This window comes from Panthera uncia, chromosome B4, assembly GCF_023721935.1.
Source record: "Panthera uncia isolate 11264 chromosome B4, Puncia_PCG_1.0, whole genome shotgun sequence".
In the NCBI taxonomy this organism is placed as follows: Eukaryota; Metazoa; Chordata; class Mammalia; order Carnivora; family Felidae; genus Panthera; species Panthera uncia.
In genome coordinates this window covers 101,270,208-101,289,401 of record NC_064809.1, presented here as the reverse complement: position 1 = coordinate 101,289,401, position 19,194 = coordinate 101,270,208, and the positions used below count along the sequence as shown (strand labels likewise).

General features: G+C 37.1%; 1 protein-coding gene across 2 annotated transcripts in view; it reads left to right on the top strand.

Annotated features, from left to right (window-relative positions):
* LIN7A (lin-7 homolog A, crumbs cell polarity complex component) overlaps positions 1-19,194 on the top strand; it is a 123,511-nt gene that overhangs the window by 77,785 nt on the left and 26,532 nt on the right. For both annotated transcript variants that reach the window (XM_049626006.1, XM_049626008.1), the window contains exons 3-4: positions 7,237-7,308; positions 9,641-9,850. In XM_049626006.1, coding sequence (XP_049481963.1) covers positions 7,237-7,308; positions 9,641-9,850 — 282 coding nt within the window. The remainder of the gene's footprint in view (positions 1-7,236; positions 7,309-9,640; positions 9,851-19,194) is intronic.

The following is a 19,194-nucleotide window of genomic DNA, read 5'->3' as shown; positions in this document are numbered from 1 at the left end:
TATTCTATTAAACACATCTTAAATATAGGTAGGTCTTTGTGTTTCAAAGCCCTTATTTTTAATTTCCAAAATCCTGATGAAGTTTCAGATTATTTTCATCTAAAACTATTTTCTTTTTTTTAAAGTTGGGTTTATGGAAGTATAATTTTCATAGAGTATTGGTATTTCCTCTTTTCAGTGTACAATTCTGAGACTTTTAATTATGACATGCAATCATGTGATCATCTAGGAGTTCCAGCACCCCCCAAAAGTTCTTTATGCCAGGTAGTCAACTCATCCCCACCCCTAGCTTCTGGTAACCTTTGATCTATTTTCTGTTCCTATTATTTTGCTTTTTCCAGAGTGTCATATAAATGAAATAATCATGGAGTCTGACTTCTTTCACTTAAGCAATACTCATTGGAGATTCATCGCATTGTTGCATGTATGAGTAGTTTATTCCTTTTTATTGCCAAGCAGTATTCCATTGTACAGGTGTGCTTCCATTTAATTATTCATTCACAGTTGAAGGCTATTTGAATTGTTTCCAGTTTGTGGTGAATATGAATAGAACTACTGTAAGTATTTGCATACCAGTTTTGTATGAATATACATTTTTATTTATCTTGCATAAATAGCTAGAAATACATAAGGGAATCTTAAGGTAAGTGTAGGTTTAACTATATAGAAAACTGTTCATCTTGTTTTCTCATGTGGCTGTGCCATTTTGCATTCCTACCAGCAATGTACAAGAGTTCTAGTTGTTCAACATTCTTGCCCATACAAGGTGTTCATTTTTTTAAAAATCTAGACATGTTAATAAAAGTGTAGATGTATCTAATTATGGCCTTATTTTTAATTTTCTTAGGGATTAGTGATATTGAGTATCTTTGATGATGAGTATCTTTTCACATTTGCCACCCATAGATCTTCCTGGCTGACATGCCTATTCAAGGAGTTTATCCAATTTTTAATTAGGTTGTTTTCTTACTCTTGACTTTTGAAAATTATTTATATATTTTAGATATGAGACCTTTATCAGATATGTGTTTTACAAACATTTTTGCCTAATCAAGTTGTTTTTTCATTTTCTTAAAGTTTTCCTGAGAGTTAGTTTCTACTTTTTTAAACTATGTTTTAGTCAGATTCTCAGTTTCCAAACCCTGACATTAACAAATTTTCACTAATTCCTAGTGAACAAATTATACAACTCTTCGAATTGGAGGGGGCTCAAAGAAAACAAACTCTAAAGATAGCACAGTTCCATATAACATTCACTTAAATAATACAGCAATCAGGAGTTCTTTGGGCTGAAACTAGCAGAAAATGCAACTTCATTGGCTTAAACAAATATTTTTCTTCATTACAAGTTGAGAGATAAAGGCAGCTGCTTACAGTGTTTGAGGAGCTCCACATAATCAGAGCTGATATAGACACTTTTTCTTGGCCTTTCTCTTGCAGTCGTAGGTTGCTACTACAGCTGACCATCTTCACACTCAGAACGAAAAGTAGGGAAGGGAAAAAGTCTAGCGCTTGTACCAAGAGGACAACACTTTCCCAGAAGCCTCTCACCTACTTCCAATTAAATTCTTATTGGAAAGAACTAGGTCATATGGCGAGGCAGTGCTAGGAGGAGGAGGCTGAAAATGGGGGCTGGGCAAGGTGAGCCTACCTAGTATCTGCCTCACACAGCCATTTTAAAATAACACGAAATACAGGGGTGCCTGGGTGGCTCAGTCAGTCGGGGGTCCGACTTCAGCTCGGGTCATGATCTTACAGTCCATGAGTTCGAGCCCCGCATCAGGCTCTGTGCTGACAGCTCAGAACCTGGAGCCTGCTTTGGATTCTGTGTCTGTCTCTCTCTCTGCTCCTCCCCTACTCACACCCGGTCTCTCTCTGTCTCAAAAATAAATAAAAACATTAAAAAAATTAAAAAAAAATAACACGAAATACAAAAGGCAGTAAAACTGTAAGAACAGAAGACAGAGCAATCAAAATCTAATTTTGAACTCAAGGTGTTTCCACACTTGCTGACCAAGCAGCTAAATTCTAAAGGTGTAGCTTCCATTGCATTTTAGGCATGCATGTAATAGTAATAATAGAAACATAGTAGCTATTATCATAAGAATTTAATAAGAATAATAGGTTATGGTTTATAAAGCCACATACTTTATCTTCTTTGACTGCCTCTCGAAGATAGGGCTTTACATAATGGAAAACTAAGATGCATAGATAGTAGGTCACTTAAAGTCACATACAAAAGGGAACCAGGATGAGAAACTCATAATACAGATTTATCATCCATACCTACCTCTCTGTACCAATCAGGGTTTTCAAAATCAAAAAGAATAATTCAATGTAAAGTTTATATTTTGATATTATCTACATAACCTGTGTGTAAATGAAAGCTCAGAAGCAAAAATCCTATTGCATTAGAATTTTAGCTGTTCAGCTTAATTTATCTAAATGGGAATTCTGTTGTACAGTTGGTAAGTAAGTTGAAGTAAAAGTGTAACTTTTACTTTATTTGTATTTGTTATTCTCTCAGTGATAAAATTTCCATCTAGAAAAAAGTAGTCTATTTGCTTTCTTAATATAAGGAAAAATTTATATTATTTATTTAAAAATTTTTGGAGCGCTTGGGTGGCTTAGTCGGTTGAGCATTCAGCATTTGGTTTTGGCTCAGGTCATGATCTCGCAGTTTGTAGGGTTCGAGCCCTGCATCAGGCTCTGTGCTGGCAGTGTGGAGACTGCATGGGATTCTCTCTCTCTCTCTCTCTCTCTCTCTCTCTCTTTCTCTTTCTGCCCCTCCCCCACTTGCACTGTCTCTGTCTCTCTCAAAAAAATAAATAAACTTAAAAAAAAATTAAAGCCCTTCTATAGTGAAGATTTATGTCAATTCAGAGTTTTAGAAGATGCCTTTAATTTTTTTCTTTCATATTTTGGTCCAGGTGCTTGACACACTGACTAGAGTAACTCCTAAATGAATGTTAGCAGAACGAATGAACAAACGAACTTTCTGAATCAAGTGACTGCAACCCCATTGCCTTAATTGAATCTATCTATATTTGTAAATTTTCAATAGCTTGGAATAAGTTCCAAATATTCAAAATGCTATTGAATCTGTGAGATTTATTCAAAGTCAGTAAATTACTGATACTAAAATGTAAGCTCAAACTGTGTACAAGAGTTTCTGTAAATTATTCAACTTTCACTAGGAATTAACCTATCTTACCAATGGAATGTGCTTAAAATGCTGCTGTAGCCGACATTGCCCAGAAATTTGGAGACCCAAGTGATTCTGGAAACTATAATAAGCCCCACTGTCCTGTGTTGAAGCTCACACAACCATTTTCTCTTCCTTTTAAGAATTCTCTGAGGGCATCTGGTAAAATACTTTAGCTTTCTATAACAATTTCCTTCAAAATTTTACAAATACCTGCACACTTGTCCTTGAAAAGTAAGATAGGTAGGGATACATTTTGTCCCTAGAAAATGATGAGCTAAGAAACTTTAACAAGACAATATAACCAAATGAAATAGAATTAATGTCTCCAAGTTCTGACTTGACTCTCTAACTAGACCATGTCATCCAGTGTTTAAAAACCGACTAATCAGAATCTGTGGTGCTTTACAAAAGAAAACACTAAAAATAATATTTGACTTCTTTCTTTGAATCATGGTATATTATAATCATAAAAGATTATTAAAAATGCTATTTCACTTTCATTGGGAGTGATGAATTTGTTGGTTTCTGAATCGTATTGTACATTTGCAGCCACCACATGTATAATGATAAGCGTCATGTCGAACCTAGATACCTTTATTCAAAATATAAATAAATACTTGTGACATCTCCAAGTTTTTGTTTCCTCAGTGCAACCAAAATGGTAGTAGTCCGATGCTGTCTTAATAAGAAAGCCTGATGTGGTTGAAAGAGGAAAGACGTTGGAGGCAATTAGATATGAATCTCTGTACCAGATCCGCCACTACCTGTGTGGTCATAGGCATGTTACCATCTCTGTGACTGCTTCCTTGTGTGTAGAGGGCCTCAATCATAAGTTGTGAGCATTGACTGAACTCTCAGATATAAAATGCTTAGCATTATGCTTGGCCTACAATAAGTCCTCATTAAATGCACACCAGACTTGTGGTTACTTACTTCAAGACGTATTCGTTGAATAAGACCCTTTAATTTATTTACAAGATCCTTTACTCACTGCTACGCAAGTGTCTTTTTATGGCTTACTAATTATTATGTATAAGAAGAAATGATACAGCATGATTTCTTAGTTCAGGGTTTCTCGATCTCAAGACTATTGGCATGTTGACACAGTTCTTTGCTACAGGGGGCTACTCTGAGCATTGTAGGATATTTAGCAGCCTCTTGGTCTTCTAATACTACATACCAGTAGCACCCTCCTGCTCTTCATTTGTGACAACCCAAAACGTCTCCAAACATTGCCAAATAAATTGGTGCAGAAACGCCCCCAGGCAAGACTACAGTCTTCCATCCATTCTCTGTAAAATGTATTCACGGACTGCTAGTCCTAGGAGATTCTTCCCCAAAGATCCCAGTGTCAAATAAGTTGGGAAACATTGAATATTAATAATAATAATAGTAATAATAATAGCTATTTTTTATAAACTTACTATATGCTGCAAACTGTTCTAATCTTATTTAATCCTCCTAACAGACCTAGAAGTTAGTTACAACTTTAAGGCATATTTTTCAAATTAGAACATTGCACTTGGTCAAGTAACTGACCGAGATCATACACTTAATATGTGGCAACTGCAAAACTTGGGCGTTATCTGTACATAGTACTGCCTCTTGCATACTCCACTTTTTAATTCACAGTTCAAATTAGAATGTTAAGGATAGTTATTCTTAAATGTTTATTTCTTTATTTTAGGAGCTTACAAAATTAGTTTTTGCTGTTATCAGTTGATGACAATCTCCTAACGGTGTGCAAATGATTGTCTACATAAACATACTTTGATGCATGTAAATATATCATTTTCCCTGGAAAAGATAATCGGGATGTCCCTAGAAAAATTCAAATGGTCCAAAATCAAGGAGGGAGAAATTTCTCTGCTTGGAGGAGGCAGGGAAGAATGAACAGAGAAAATGAAATTTGAATTGGGTCTTTTATCATCATGTTAAACTGGGTTAAAGAAGATTCTGCCAAATGAAAGGGCATTCCAAACAGAGCAAAGAGCATATCCAAAGGCCTAGGCAACTGGGAAGGCATTGTATATTTGGGGAATAGTGAGGATGGAGAAAAGGAAGTTGGGGAATAAAACGAGAAAAGGCTGCGTTCTGCATTGTTATTGCTGGTTTGACTCGTGTGGGCATTGGACTTTGCAACCTTTACTCTAAGGGCAGTAGACAGCCAAAAGCTCGGTAGTGACATGATCAGGTACGTACTTGACAATGATAACTAAAGTCAATAGTGTTTGGTGGTGGAAAACCCAATTAAGACACTAATGCAGAGCTTTGAGCAAGATATAATGAGTAAAGACAGAATGAAGGGCCAGATTTGAAAGAGTTTCTTAACAAGAAAAGCAGAGTAAGGAAAATCTTCCTCCCAAATGGGCTGTAAGATCAAGTAAGTGGAATTTATTTGTAGAAGGGATATTTCTGCAAAATAAAGTGATGTACTTTCAAGGAAATAACATGGAAACATGTTAAGCAGCTATTCTGGTAACCTAGAAAATTTGCATTAACAAGTCCCAGGCTCCACAAATGCTTTCTTGGAAAACTCTTCCTTTTTCATTCCGATTTCTCACTCAAATTGTATACTCCAGTTATTTAGTGAAGTTTCATCCTACCTGGTAGATTCTAAATAGTGCCCCTACTTTTCTAGTCTAGACCACTTTGTCTTTTTCCCAAACATGCTACTTGGGAAAGATGAGTCAGCATTGACGGAGATTCAACCAAATGTATTTGAAAAATGATGAGCCAGCCAAGAAATGTTGGAAAGAGATTGGTCAGAGATACTCAGAGAATGGTTGTGGAATGGATGTATTAATCACATTCTGAATTCACTTTAATAACTTTGGACTTAAGTGTGGAAAATATGATTAATAGAAAGGAAAAAAATCTTTGATTGCAACTTTCTATTTCATCTTTTACAAAACAGTTAATGGGCCAATCGCAAAAAATATCCCAGCAAAATCCCAAATGGACTTTTACCTCTGCACATTATGCAGTTGATTTTTATGACTATTATTTAAATCTTTAAAATGGGCATATAGTCTAACATACTTAACCTTGTTATTTTTTTCTATTTTCTCAAACTATCCTTTATGAGTCATTCTGTATATGTAAGTTATTTATAATGAAGCAATTTATTTTGCCACCGATATACATATTTTATAATCCCATCCCTGACAATTTAGAAGGAAAACATTTTTTTCTACTAACAATTTTTGTAGTTGTGCCTAAAATCATAAATAATAATAATACCTGCTGTTTAAGGAGTGCTTATTAGGTGGCAGGTGCCTCGAAAGTATTATTTCAAATGAAACCCATACGAAATAAATATTCTTTACCCATTTTTCAGGTGGGCAAAAAGAGAGTCAACATGGTGAAGTGGTTCAGCCAGGACCTCACAGTCCCTCAATTATACTGCAAGGCTGAAACTTAGGTCCGTTAGTCAACAAAACCTATGTGCTTTCTACAATATCATTTTGGGTCCAGATTTTACCTGTATTTTTTTTATTTCATTTAAACGTTAACATGAACCAGAGCTGATAGGTTGCTCTGTGTTACTAGTGCTAAAGTCTCTTATTTTACTTGTTCCCCCTGGATATCATTTTATTTCTGTATTTATGAATTATGAATATGTGTCACAAAAGGTAACATACATTCCAATAGGCAAGGAAAAGATATTGTTACGCAGCTTTATATATCAAATTTTTATCAGATATTTGAGAGAAGGCACTATATGTAGAGGTAAGAATTTTTACTGACAAAGTAGCTTTTATAAAATCAAGTATCTGAGTTTTTATACCTGATGAACACGGATAACCAAATAATAAGTGCTTGCCTTCTCTGCTGCAGCCCTCACCCACCAAATAGGAGAGATTTGTTTTTGGTCCAAATCATCAGGATAATTGATTCAGACTTATTTCAGTTTGTAACAGAGAATTTCTGTTTTACAAATGAAAATTTGTCATCCTATCTGCAGTGAAAGAATTGATGCTCTTAATGTTCTTACACATTCTTTTTTTTTTATGTGAACATTTTAGGTGTATCAATATATGCATGAAACGATAACTGTTAATGGCTGTCCTGAATTCCGTGCCAGGGCCACAGCAAAGGTAAGACTTGAGTAACTTTAAAAATACATTTGACCCCAGTGATCTAGTAATTGATTGTGCGCGTGTGTGTTTCAGGTATTCTCGTGTGTACACTGTAAGAGAATTTAGACATCAGTGGCAGCCCAGAGTCTAGAACCAGTACTGCTTCCCAGGTAAAAATCCTAATGGAAAATTGAACGTTTCTGCTGCTTCTGTAGCTTAAGAAAGGAGAATGATTTCATTAAGCTCACTAACTGTCCATTTGGCACAAGCAAATCTACTGGTTCATTGTATGAAATAATACATGGTTTTCTGACACGTTCCTTTGATCCAAAAGAACCTGTTCCCCTTTCAGTGCATGAAGATTTACTTGCACAAGTCGAAAGCTTTGACTTGAGTTAGACATGAGGAGAACTCACCTGAGACCCACTGACATAGGATCCTTCCAGGTATACAGCTGAGCAGTGGGTAGCTTGCTGAAAGAATGTGACACTGACCTAAAGGGAAAGCCTGTCACCTTTTGTGAGAGTGACCACATGTGCTCTTTAAAAACTCAAATCCAGACATTGCAGAAAAATCTAATGGAAATCTTACACGAATGGTAAGCTTATAGCAATAGGATAGTGAAATTATCTGGAAAATAGACCATTAGGAAACAGTAGTTTTAAACTAAAATTACTGATGTAGTTCTTATTCTACAAACAGAAGTGCTGTAATCGATGCACAACAGCTTGCTTTTTAAAAGCTCTTATCCTTCTAATAATGTGTAAGAAATAAGAACTGGTGAAAATAATCAGAATTTTCCATTTAATTCTTTTGTGTTATATCACCTCTTGTTTGGTTTCTCTCCTGATTTCTTAGTTTTCATTCTGTAACTGAACACTGTAGATTTGTAAGGTTTTTTTAACCCAGGCAAAAGGAGGGTATTATTATCGTTACATCATGCTTTGCTTGTACTGAAGTGGAACACACACAGAAAAATGATCCCTACATGGTTTAATTAAGGGGAAAGTGAATTATGTAGTGTTTTACCATTCTCATTTCTTATTCATGTAGAACAGCAGGATAGCAGCATAATGTTGCAATAGCACAATATTTTCTGGTTGTTTCTGGGCTGTCTGCATTGCATCCATGTCAGCCATTAAAATCTATGCATGACGACGAGGTTTGCATGAGCAAATGCATGTAGCTAAAAACAAGCCATTATTTCCATATCATTCACTAAACTTCACTAAATGCAGACAGTAGCATAATGCTCAATTGATGTGATAATGCTGTGTGTGGAAAAGAATGTACAGTCGTTGGCAATCAATATTTTCACGGTGTTGAGTAAATCACTTTATAGTAGGCATCTAATCAACTGTGGTTAAGTCAGGTTAATGGAAATGGAAAATAAGAAGCAGGCAGAGGGTCTTTTCTTGATAGAAACTACTTAAATGCTGTTATTTTATTTCCATGAGGGGTGGGAACTAATGGTAAGTTGTGTTTCCAGCTTATTTTTAAAAATTCATGTATGAATTTTAAAATAAAATGATGTCCACATTAAATGATATTTTGTACATCTAGGTTTAGAACCATGAGCTGCTCATTTTGCCCACGTTGCCGTAGGAGTTGAAATATTAATGTAAAATGTAGGGGGAAACATCTGTACCAGACAAGAGGACCTCTCATAACAACACAGAGTACTGATGTGAAATAATAATAATCCGTTTGAATCTATTTCCTATTTTAGCTTTTATTTGCTTTTAGGTATCCTCAATCAAAAAACAAAAAACAAAAGCAAAAACAAAATGTGCCAAGCCAGTGTTCTGGCAATAGCAAGATTATATATGTATTCCCCACAGTATACACATATAAGTGCTTCTAAGCACATTGAATAAACGTTCATGTACATGCACTGGGGTAGACTGGGTGTCCTACAGAGAAGTGGATTACATCATCTCTGCCCTTCAGGTGCTCATAGTCAACACGTATACATAACAGCTATGGCATGTGTACTGTATAAAGGTAATATGAGGATGCAACTAATTTTGGAGTCCAAGAAAAGGAGGAATTGCATCTAACTAAGGTAACTGGGGAAGATTTTTATGAAGATGGGAAATTTGTATCATAATGGATAAGCTCTAGAAAGCCGGGAATAGCTAGGCAGGGCTTTACCAAACAAAGGAGTCATAGATGACGTTTAAATGAAGCGAATCTTCCCACCACCCCGCCCCCACAGCCCCATCTTGTTCTTTCTTTCACAGGAGAATGCTATAAAAATAAGAGGAGTTGCCTGATCCTACGCACTGCAAAGCATACGATTAGCCTTATTTCCCTCGTTGTATTACCAAATGACCATCTTTTCTTTCAGGCAACAGTTGCAGCTTTTGCAGCTAGTGAAGGCCATTCCCACCCTCGGGTAGTCGAACTGCCAAAGACTGATGAAGGCCTTGGCTTTAACGTGATGGGAGGAAAGGAGCAAAATTCCCCCATTTATATCTCCCGCATCATTCCTGGAGGGGTGGCCGAAAGACACGGAGGCCTCAAAAGGGGAGACCAGCTGCTATCAGTGAACGGAGTGGTATGTTCATAAAATAACCGGAGGTTTTCTCCCCTAAGCACATTTTTTGCCCCCTGCTGTTTCTAAAGTCAATGTTGAAATCCTAGAACAAATCATCATTTTGTGTCCAAACAGCTTCCTCAGCATTGATGGACATTAACCCTACAAAAGCAATAATTTTATAGTTTTTATGTCTCATTTCATCTGTTCGGGTATGATAAGTGTGAACTAGTTGGAAAACTATCCCAACAAATTATCCCAACTAGTAGAGTTTTCCCCCATATGATACTCAAGTTGAATTAATGCTTAGAAGAGCATAATAATAACTCCAAGGTTCTTTCTATTCAAATTACTATAAACAATTACATGCATTTTAAAAATAACAACAAAACTCCTCATCCTGTGTTTTTTAATTAAAGAGGAAGGATATTTTTAATATACATAATAATAACGCACATGGAAAAAGAATGCGCAGATAATTCCTTAATGTACAGCTGTAGTATGATAAAAACATAATAACCTCTTCCCCAAAAATGTTTGATTATGTTATCTATTCATCATATATATTTTGACTTTGACATGAAGTTAAGGTAGATTAAATATGTAACATTTTAAAGTAGAAGTAGGAGCATACTTTTTTGTTCATAACCTCATATTCTTTGGATGCCATTACCTCTACATGTAATAAAGACCTGCTAAAGAAATAACTTTATCTGAAAAGAACAATTTTCTACCCATAACTTCTACATGTACTAAGAATAATCTAAAAGCATAAATTTCAGAAGTTTAAATAAGAACACATCAATGTTTATGTTTGTATTAGCCTAAGATCTTTTCCTTAAGGACTTAAGATTTTAATAAATAAACTAGACCTGGGTTATTTGTGACCTTGTTGACTTCTGCTAAGAACACAATATCCAAAATAAACAGCTTTTAGAATGTGATATTGGTAACTATGGGGTAAATTGTTGTGTATTTATATCTTTTATTTTGTTTATTTTATTTTTTTTATTTTTAACATGACTAGCAGTTTTGTAGAACCCAAAACTACTCATTTAACTCTGCTGACCCCTGATATACATCAAAATCATTAATCCATGAATATTCTATATCACTTCAGAATTCCAATTCTAACACTACCATTTCATTCACTTTTTTGTATGTAACCATGTTTTGAGATGAGCTTTCTTATTGACCTTTAGGTAATTATGACTTTTTCAAAGCATGTTCCAGCTGATAATTTCAGAGTCCAACTTTCCAGTAGACGGTTCTGGAGCTAGGTCATGCAATTATTTCACAAAGTAATCTGTGCCTCGGTGTATGAATTTATTACAATTGATCTAAATATATTGGGTACATCAAAAAAAGTATAGATTTTTTTAAAAATGAAAAGTACAAAAAAGAACCAAAAACACAGAGAAATTGTGATTATATGAAGCAACAATAGATATAAGTGAATTCAATGTAATAGGTGGTTGACTTTTAACTATCTTTAAAGGAGCTAAAGAGCCTGTGTTTATTAACCCATGTATAGGCACAGCTATCGGCATTTCATAATCTCTCATCCATTCCTTGCAATGAACATGTGGCTTTATCTGCAGGGGGTATTGGAAAGTGGAATCAGACTCATCAGTCTCTATCAGTCAGTGTTCATGTGATTATAAATTAATATCCCCTATACTTGAATTTCCTAGTCTGAATAAGGGAAGTAGTAACTAAAAGCTCTGATGAAGATTAAAATGAGGCAGGACGTCTTTTAAGAACGGTACTGTGATAATTTAGTCCCACAGACTTTTTCTTTTCTTTCTTTTTTTTTTTTTTTTGAGAGAGGTAGGGGAGAGAGAGCTAATGTGGGTGAGGGAGGGGCAGAGGAAAAGGGAGAACGAGAGAGAGAGAGAGAGAGAGAGAGAGAGAGAATCTTAAGCAGCCTCCATGCCCAGCATGGAGCCTGACGAGGGGCTTGATCTCACAGCTGTGAGATCATAATCTGAGATGAAATCAAGAGTTGGACACTTAACCAACTGAGCCACCCATGTGCCCCAGTCACACACACCTTTGATAAGTAAGTGTGGTTACTGAAGAAGGTTGAAGAGGGTTAGCAGTAGCCCTATGATATTGTTAATGCTAGTCTCGTTGAAAGAAAATCTTGAGGCAAATTCTGCTACACGTGTAAGCATATTTTAGCAAACATAGTAGCAAAAAGGCATTCATGCAGCCTCTGTCATAAGCTGATGAAATTCTAGTTCTCTGTCCATTCAGATGTTCCAGTCATTACCTTGGAAAAAAGGTTTACTGAGGCAGAAGAAACAACATTCCAGGGCCAGAATTTTGTTACCCTTATATTCAGCCTCAGACAACCAGAAATTCTAGTAAACTGGCAGTTGGAAATAGGAAGGTTTAGTGACCAAACTTAGGCCACTAATCTTATGGTATGGGCTATGAGCCTTCTTAAGATTTTTGCATTCTTTTCCTGCAAAGGTGGGCAACGTCTCCAAAAGTCTTTAATATTCCACATATATATAACACTTTTAATTTTACCATTTACATTCCATTTGCCATGCTAGTTAATGAGTCACTGATTTTACGAATGAGAATCCATTTCTGACCTATTTTTGCTAATAAGCAAAGCTTCGTTTGTTCATTCAAATAGGTATAACAAATGCTTTTGTGGTAGCCAAGCTCTGGAGTATTGCTTATCTGATTTAGTGCTTTGCGGACGACCCTGGATTGGTTTAAGCTCCTGAAGTTGGGGTTTAAAAAAATACTGTACATCCATATAATCAAACTATGTATTATAAACTACCTATTTTAGAATCTTTGAAAGTAAGTTATATACATTTTAACAGTACCCAGTATTGCTCAGATGTTCATCAAGAGGTAGTTTTTATTCTGTAAATGAGAAATTTCATGCATTTCTCATAGTCATGCAGAGTGGTTAGCCCCAGGCAAGAACCTGGCCTTGCTTCTAAAACCCAATCCAGGAGTCTTTTCAGTAGAAATTTCAGTCAGATAGACGTACTTAAAAAAAAAAAAAAAAAAAGTAACAACTCTGTAATGGAAGAGTGAAAAAAGAGAAAAGATTTAGCAAATGATCAAATTATTTCTTCTTACACTTTAAAGTACCACATGGGGAAATTAATATGAAAGCTTTTCAGAACATGTCATTATGAAGCGAGAACAAATTTTAGAAGAAAGTGATTTGAAGGGCTGAAGCAAACCTGAACTATTTCAGTACACGACCTCTGGGAAAAGTTTCCTAAAGTCCCACTTAAAAAGTGAAGAAATTATTCTGGGGATCTTATCTGAAAAGACATTTGAAAGGATGTCTTGATTATGTACGTTTATTTTTCTTCCCTGCCTCCTTTTAGAAAGGATATATCACAATATTTGGTGAAAAATACAATATGTGCATACAGAACTGTTAACATGGCATGTTAGGTAATAAAGTAGGATGATGGAAAGAGGGGAAAATCAATAAGTAGAAGTAAAGAAAAGATACAGCAATTGAGCAAGTGTTTTTCCGTGTCTCTATTAGTATCTTGGAAGTCAAAACAGAAGGAAACTCATACAAGCTCAGCTATAATTGGAAGGAAAGCTTGCTTTTTTTTTTTTTTTTTTTTGTATTCCTGAGCTCCAGAGAAATTTCCCATGGGATTCTTACAGATGAGACACTGAATCACCTAATGCAATTTTATAGAAAATACAGAGGCCTTTGTATAGGGCTACTTCTTAGGTCAACCCTCAGTAAAAACAGCAGAATGCTCAATTAAAATTTAACATTAACAGAAGGTCAAAATGTCACAGTTTGAATTTATAGCTTCCTAATGATCTTCTTTTCACCCTTTTATGCCCAAGTATTTCATCAGCAATTTTGAGAAGGACTAAAGAACCATTTATAAAGGCTGCAGCCAATGTGGAGCCAGCAGAGACAGTAAATAAATTTAGTGATAGATTCCAGATATTAAAAAATCTCAGTAGAACAGTAGCATAGGCCGAATTTAATGAGAATCTACATGAAATCCTGCTCCTGTGCCCAGAAAACTTGCTACATAGGTGCAAAATCAGGGAAGAATGGCTAACCATCAAAACCTGAAAAAAACAAACAAAAAAATCCTGGAGGAATATTAGGGAAGTTAGTTGAGGGGAAAAATCACAAAAACATGTTAATGTGAGCATAGGGGCTAATAATACAAATACAGAGTACTCTGTTGGTTGTGCTCTGGAATGTGCTGTTCAGCTCACAGCCCATTGTGCTCCAATCTGGGTTCCATCCTTGTGGAGGACAATTCAATTCATCTGGAGATGAGAAGGCTTGTATACAATGAACAGGTTAAAGAAGGACTTGAGTTGTTTAGAAGAGAGAAGAGGATATTCAGGGGAATTCTGTCTTCAGTTGTCCTGCATTGTGTCAGGTGCCTGATGGCAGAACCAAGACCCCTGGTAAAAGCCACAAGGAAGACAGATTTCAGTTTATTATATTAAAGAGCTTTTAAACACATAGAACTCTACGAATAGGGAAAGACTGAATCATAAAACAGTATGTGCCCATGATTTGAAGTTTTAATCAGATACTAGAAGACCACCTCGAAGGAGTACTTTAGAACATGTGTCCTGTAGAGACAGCTGGAACAGTTGGTCCCTTCTAACTCTATAGCTGTGATTCTATGCCCTTCGATGGGATTTTCCTGACACTGCTATACACACCCCCACACCCCTCCTTATACAGGTAAGTGGGCTCCACCTACTCTCTGTGTACACTACTAAGGAGAGATTTTTCCTAAACAGATTAGAAATCTACTACAATATAATACTTTTTGTTTATTTAGCACTTAAAACTTACGAACAGCCTTTACAAAAGAGATTCTCCCATTTGTTCCTTAGAACAGTCTCATGAAATGGGTAGGGCCAGAATTTGTTCTCTCTCTCTCTCTCTCTCTGTCTGTCTCACACACACACACACACACACACGCACACACACACACACACAAATACAGAAATGGATACACAGAAAGCCACATGAAATACACACTGAGTTTCAGCCTTTACTGTGATCATCACTGATACTTACCAAATGTAATAATTAGTTATTTAAAAAGTCAACCTGGGGGCGCCTGGGTGGCTCAGTCCGTTAAGCGTCTGACTTTGGCTCAGGTCATGATCTCACGGTTCGTGAGTTCAAGCCCCACCTCGGGCTCTGTGCTGAGAGCTCAGAGCCTGGAGCCTGCTTCAGATTCTGTGTCCCCCCCTCTCTTTGTCCCTCCCCTGCTCACACTGTGTCTATCTGTCTCTGTCTCTGTCTCTCTCTCTCTCAAAAATAAACATTAAAAATAAATAAATAAAATAAAAATTAAAACAATGTCAACCCCAGTGAAATATGAGTAAGTTCTGTGGATTGTGCCAATGTCGGTTTTCTATTTTTAATATTATACAGTAGTTTTGTAAGATGTTAATATTGGAAGGAGTGGAGTAAAGGGTACATCAGACTTCCCTGTCTGTTCCTTTTCAACTTCCTATAAATCTATAACCTTTCCTAATAATCTTGTTTTAAACAGAGAAAGTCCGAAAGAATCAACCTGAAATATGATGCCCTACTGGTACTGATGGGAGAGAGGGCAGGTGGGAAGCAGAAGGCAGACAGAAAGATAAAATAAAAGCATGAGAATTTTAAAAATATGTCACAGTGAAAAGAGGCTTTCATTAGCCTCTGAAATCCAAGCATGTTTTTAGAGCATCATTGGTGGGAAAATGGCAGTTGAATTCGCCTAGCTCTGTAGTTAATCCTAAATGAAGCTGTTGCTACAGTGTATGCACAACGCTAATTGATTTTTAAGCATAACAGATGAATGACTAAAAGTTTAGGGATGGAACAGAATAAATTGTTTTCCTGGAATTTGGCTTTTTTCCCATTTTATAAATTACCTGTGCCAAGTTAAGGGTGAGTACTCACAGTCTAAATTATTTATGCTGAAAGGCTGTCAGGTGTGGGATGTGGACGAAGCGAAGTGAGAATTCCTTATATTTGAGCTCTGTGGGGCTGTAGCATCCCAGAAGGGAAATCTGCATGAAAAACTTATTTACCTGTTACCTGAATGAAGAGAAAACACAAATAAAATGATTTTTAAAATTACCATGAAATGCACGAAGATTTCTATGAAAATTTAAGCTCCACATCAAAATGTGTGCCCGTTGACAGCAGTAATTTTTGTTCATTGCCTTATCTTCAGCCTTAGAACAGTCCCTGTAAGTAGTCGAGGCTCCATACAGAATCATTGAACTCCAGACACCATTGTAAGCCCTTTACGTAATGCATTTAGTATTTCCCCATAATGACCTTTTGTGGTAGGTGCCATTGTTAGTACTCTCATTTTACAAACAGGGAAACTGAGAGGGAGAGAAATCAAGTAATGATAGAACTGGAAATTCTAACTCAGGCAGTCTGGCCTCATTCATCGTAATTTAAAAGTAAGTATATACCTTAGCCATTAATAAATTAGTATTTTTATGTATCTGTAGAAAACATCAAAGTTTCTTAACCTTTATGGGTTTATGTAAGTGCATTCTTGATGGGGAGAGGATCTGTTCTTTTTCTCAGATTCTCACAAGGGGCTTTACCGTTTCAAAAGTTAAGAACCGTTCCTAAAAATAGTAATGTTTCGAAAAAGAAGGAGTTTACTTGAATTCAAATGGCTCAGAAAACTGAAGAGGCCTGAAGAGTTTAGTTTGAATGTGTTTGACTTCTTCTATATCTGCCTAACCCTTCCCTCCACTCCATGCCAGACATAGAAATTTCAGAGTCTAGAGTGTGGCCTAAACAGCCAATTACAGCTCAGATTGATCCACACTTGATGCCGAGGTCTGCTTGGCTGTTAGAGGGGAGCAGGCATAGGCCTAAGGGGGCAGGCAGAGAGTTCGAGGTTCAGTCTTTGCTTTCCCTAGAGTACTGGCACCAGGATCCCCAAGTCTGTTCTAGGCTACGAGGCCTCGAGGAAAAGCTATTCTCCTCCCATCCTCTCTCTGTCTAGGAGTCATTTCCAGATTCTTTACCTTTCTTGGCAGCTAAGTAGGAGGTTGTTTGGGTTGTAATGAAATAGGAGTGCAAGCTGGAATTCCAGTTAAGTGCTGAAAATTTTTGTTCTCCGATGGCATCATGTGACACTCCACTCACCATTGTCAAGAAGCCAAGAGAAATGCGATCATGTTGTTTTATCCCAGTCACCTTTGGAATGACACACGCAAGGCACCACAATCCAGTATATGCTGCAACCCTGAGCAGGCGGTGGTGTGGTCCCCCTCATTCTGAGTTGGCTCAGGATCAGAGATCTTTTCACTTAAAAAGTGGAATAGGAAAGAACTGTGCTGTGTCAATAGAAGCGGTAACAGTAGCTCAGGGATAGAACCGCCACATCCCCGCCCTGTGATTTCAGCCTGCAGAAATGAGCGCTGGGTATAGTGGTTCTCAGACATTAACAGATCAGCTGAGCTTTGAGCATGCACTGAGATTGTGCTGATAAGCTGACTTAAAGTGTATCTGTGCCAGGACACGCTCACAGTTAGTGAGTAATGAAGTACAAATCTGTAGATGCTAGAAAGCATTCCTACGCATGGGGTCAGACTGACCTAAATCTCTATTTAGATTGCAGATAATGGGTGTGTGACTGATAAATGTAGTTGCTGGTGCAGTCTTTCTCAGAGTTATTTTTACCATGTGTTGTTTGTGTTTTCCTCATTTTCTGCTGATATTTTAGCATTTTTTTTTCATTCATTCGATGATTATTTGTAGAGCAATTATTATGTGACAGCTGCTGAGCTAAGCCCTGGGTATAGATGGTGAACAAAATAAAAAAAGGTTGCAACTCTCATGGAACTTTCTGCCTGGTAGAGAGTAAGAAAATGCTGGTGATGATAATAATAATAAATAATAAATGTATGTGTAACTAGTGATCTATCTATCACTTATCCCAACCTAAAGGAAATCCCCCCAAAGCTTCAGTGCAATTCTACATTGGTCAGAGTTTTCACTCCAGGTATGGATTAGTTTGCTCCAACAAATTACCACAAACTTGATGGCTTAAGCAATAGAAACATGTCCTCATGTAGTTCTAGAGGCCAGGAGTCTGAAATCAGCTGAATGACCCCAAACCAAGGTGTGAACAGGACTGTGCTCCCTCCTGAGGCTCTAGAGGAGAATCCCTTCCTTTCTTGTTTTCTTCTAGCTCTAGTGGCTGCCTGCATTCCTTGACCAGTGCCCACCGCCCTCAGACCTCTGCCTCCATGGTAACGTTACCTTTTTCTCTTCTGTGTCAGATCTTCCTCCACTCCGCTCTTACAAGGACACTTGTGCTTGCATTTAAGGCCCACCAAGATCATACGGGATGATCTCCTTATCACAAGATTGTTAAACACATCTGCGGAGACCCTTTTTCCATGTAAGGCAACATTTACAGGTTCCAGGGAAGAAGACCTTTGAGGGCCATTATTCAGCCTCCTGCACATTATGCAGTGTGTTAATATCCTAAATCCAGTGAGCTGACACATGTCCAGTACTATGTCATAGGACCAGTTGTCCACAGGCCATGGACAAATTGGTTTTCGACGCTCAAGTCAGCATGTGCTGAATCTTTTCCACCCTACTTCTGTTCTGACAATGCAACTTCCTTCTTCCCTTCCCACTTTGGGTACTTTTCTCCTACTTTTTGTCTATACAAGCAACGAAGCCCTTCAGCCTTCTCTTTGTCTTTCCTCCAGCCCCAATTCTATCTTGTCTTTGGATAATGAAAAAAAAAAAAAAAAAAAAAAAAGCTGCCATCTCTTTCTGCCTTACAGCCAAGGGTTTTCAGCTATTTTTGAGTCCTTTTTTTTGCCACCTAGGTGAGACTGAAGGACGCTGGGTGGGGGAACACGTAAAGAACACAAATTTATATTTCAGGATATAAAACTGCCTCATAATTAAACACCATGACAAGTATGACAAGTGTTAGAAAGGGAAAAGGAGCAGAAGAAAACAAGTTGCCATGTAAAAGAATACAAGGAGCTACTTTATAGTGGTAGGAATAGTCCCTTTGAAGGGTGATATATAGGCTGAGGCGAAGGGCAAGGAAGAGTCCATCATCCTCAGAGGAAGGAGCTTGGGTGAAGATACCCAAGTAGGGAAGTCAATGACTTGCAGTGGCTGAAAGAAGAACAGAGCGACTGGGTCATGGAGAGTCAGATAAGATGAGCTGAAGAGTTGGTTGGAAACCAGATAGGGCAGATTCTTCTAGGTGCTACCAGAAAGGTTTTATTTCTTTTCGTTGTAAGTACAATAGGAATCTTGATGTTCATCAATTCTGAAATCTGGTGATAGGCTAAGGATTTCTTTTTTATAA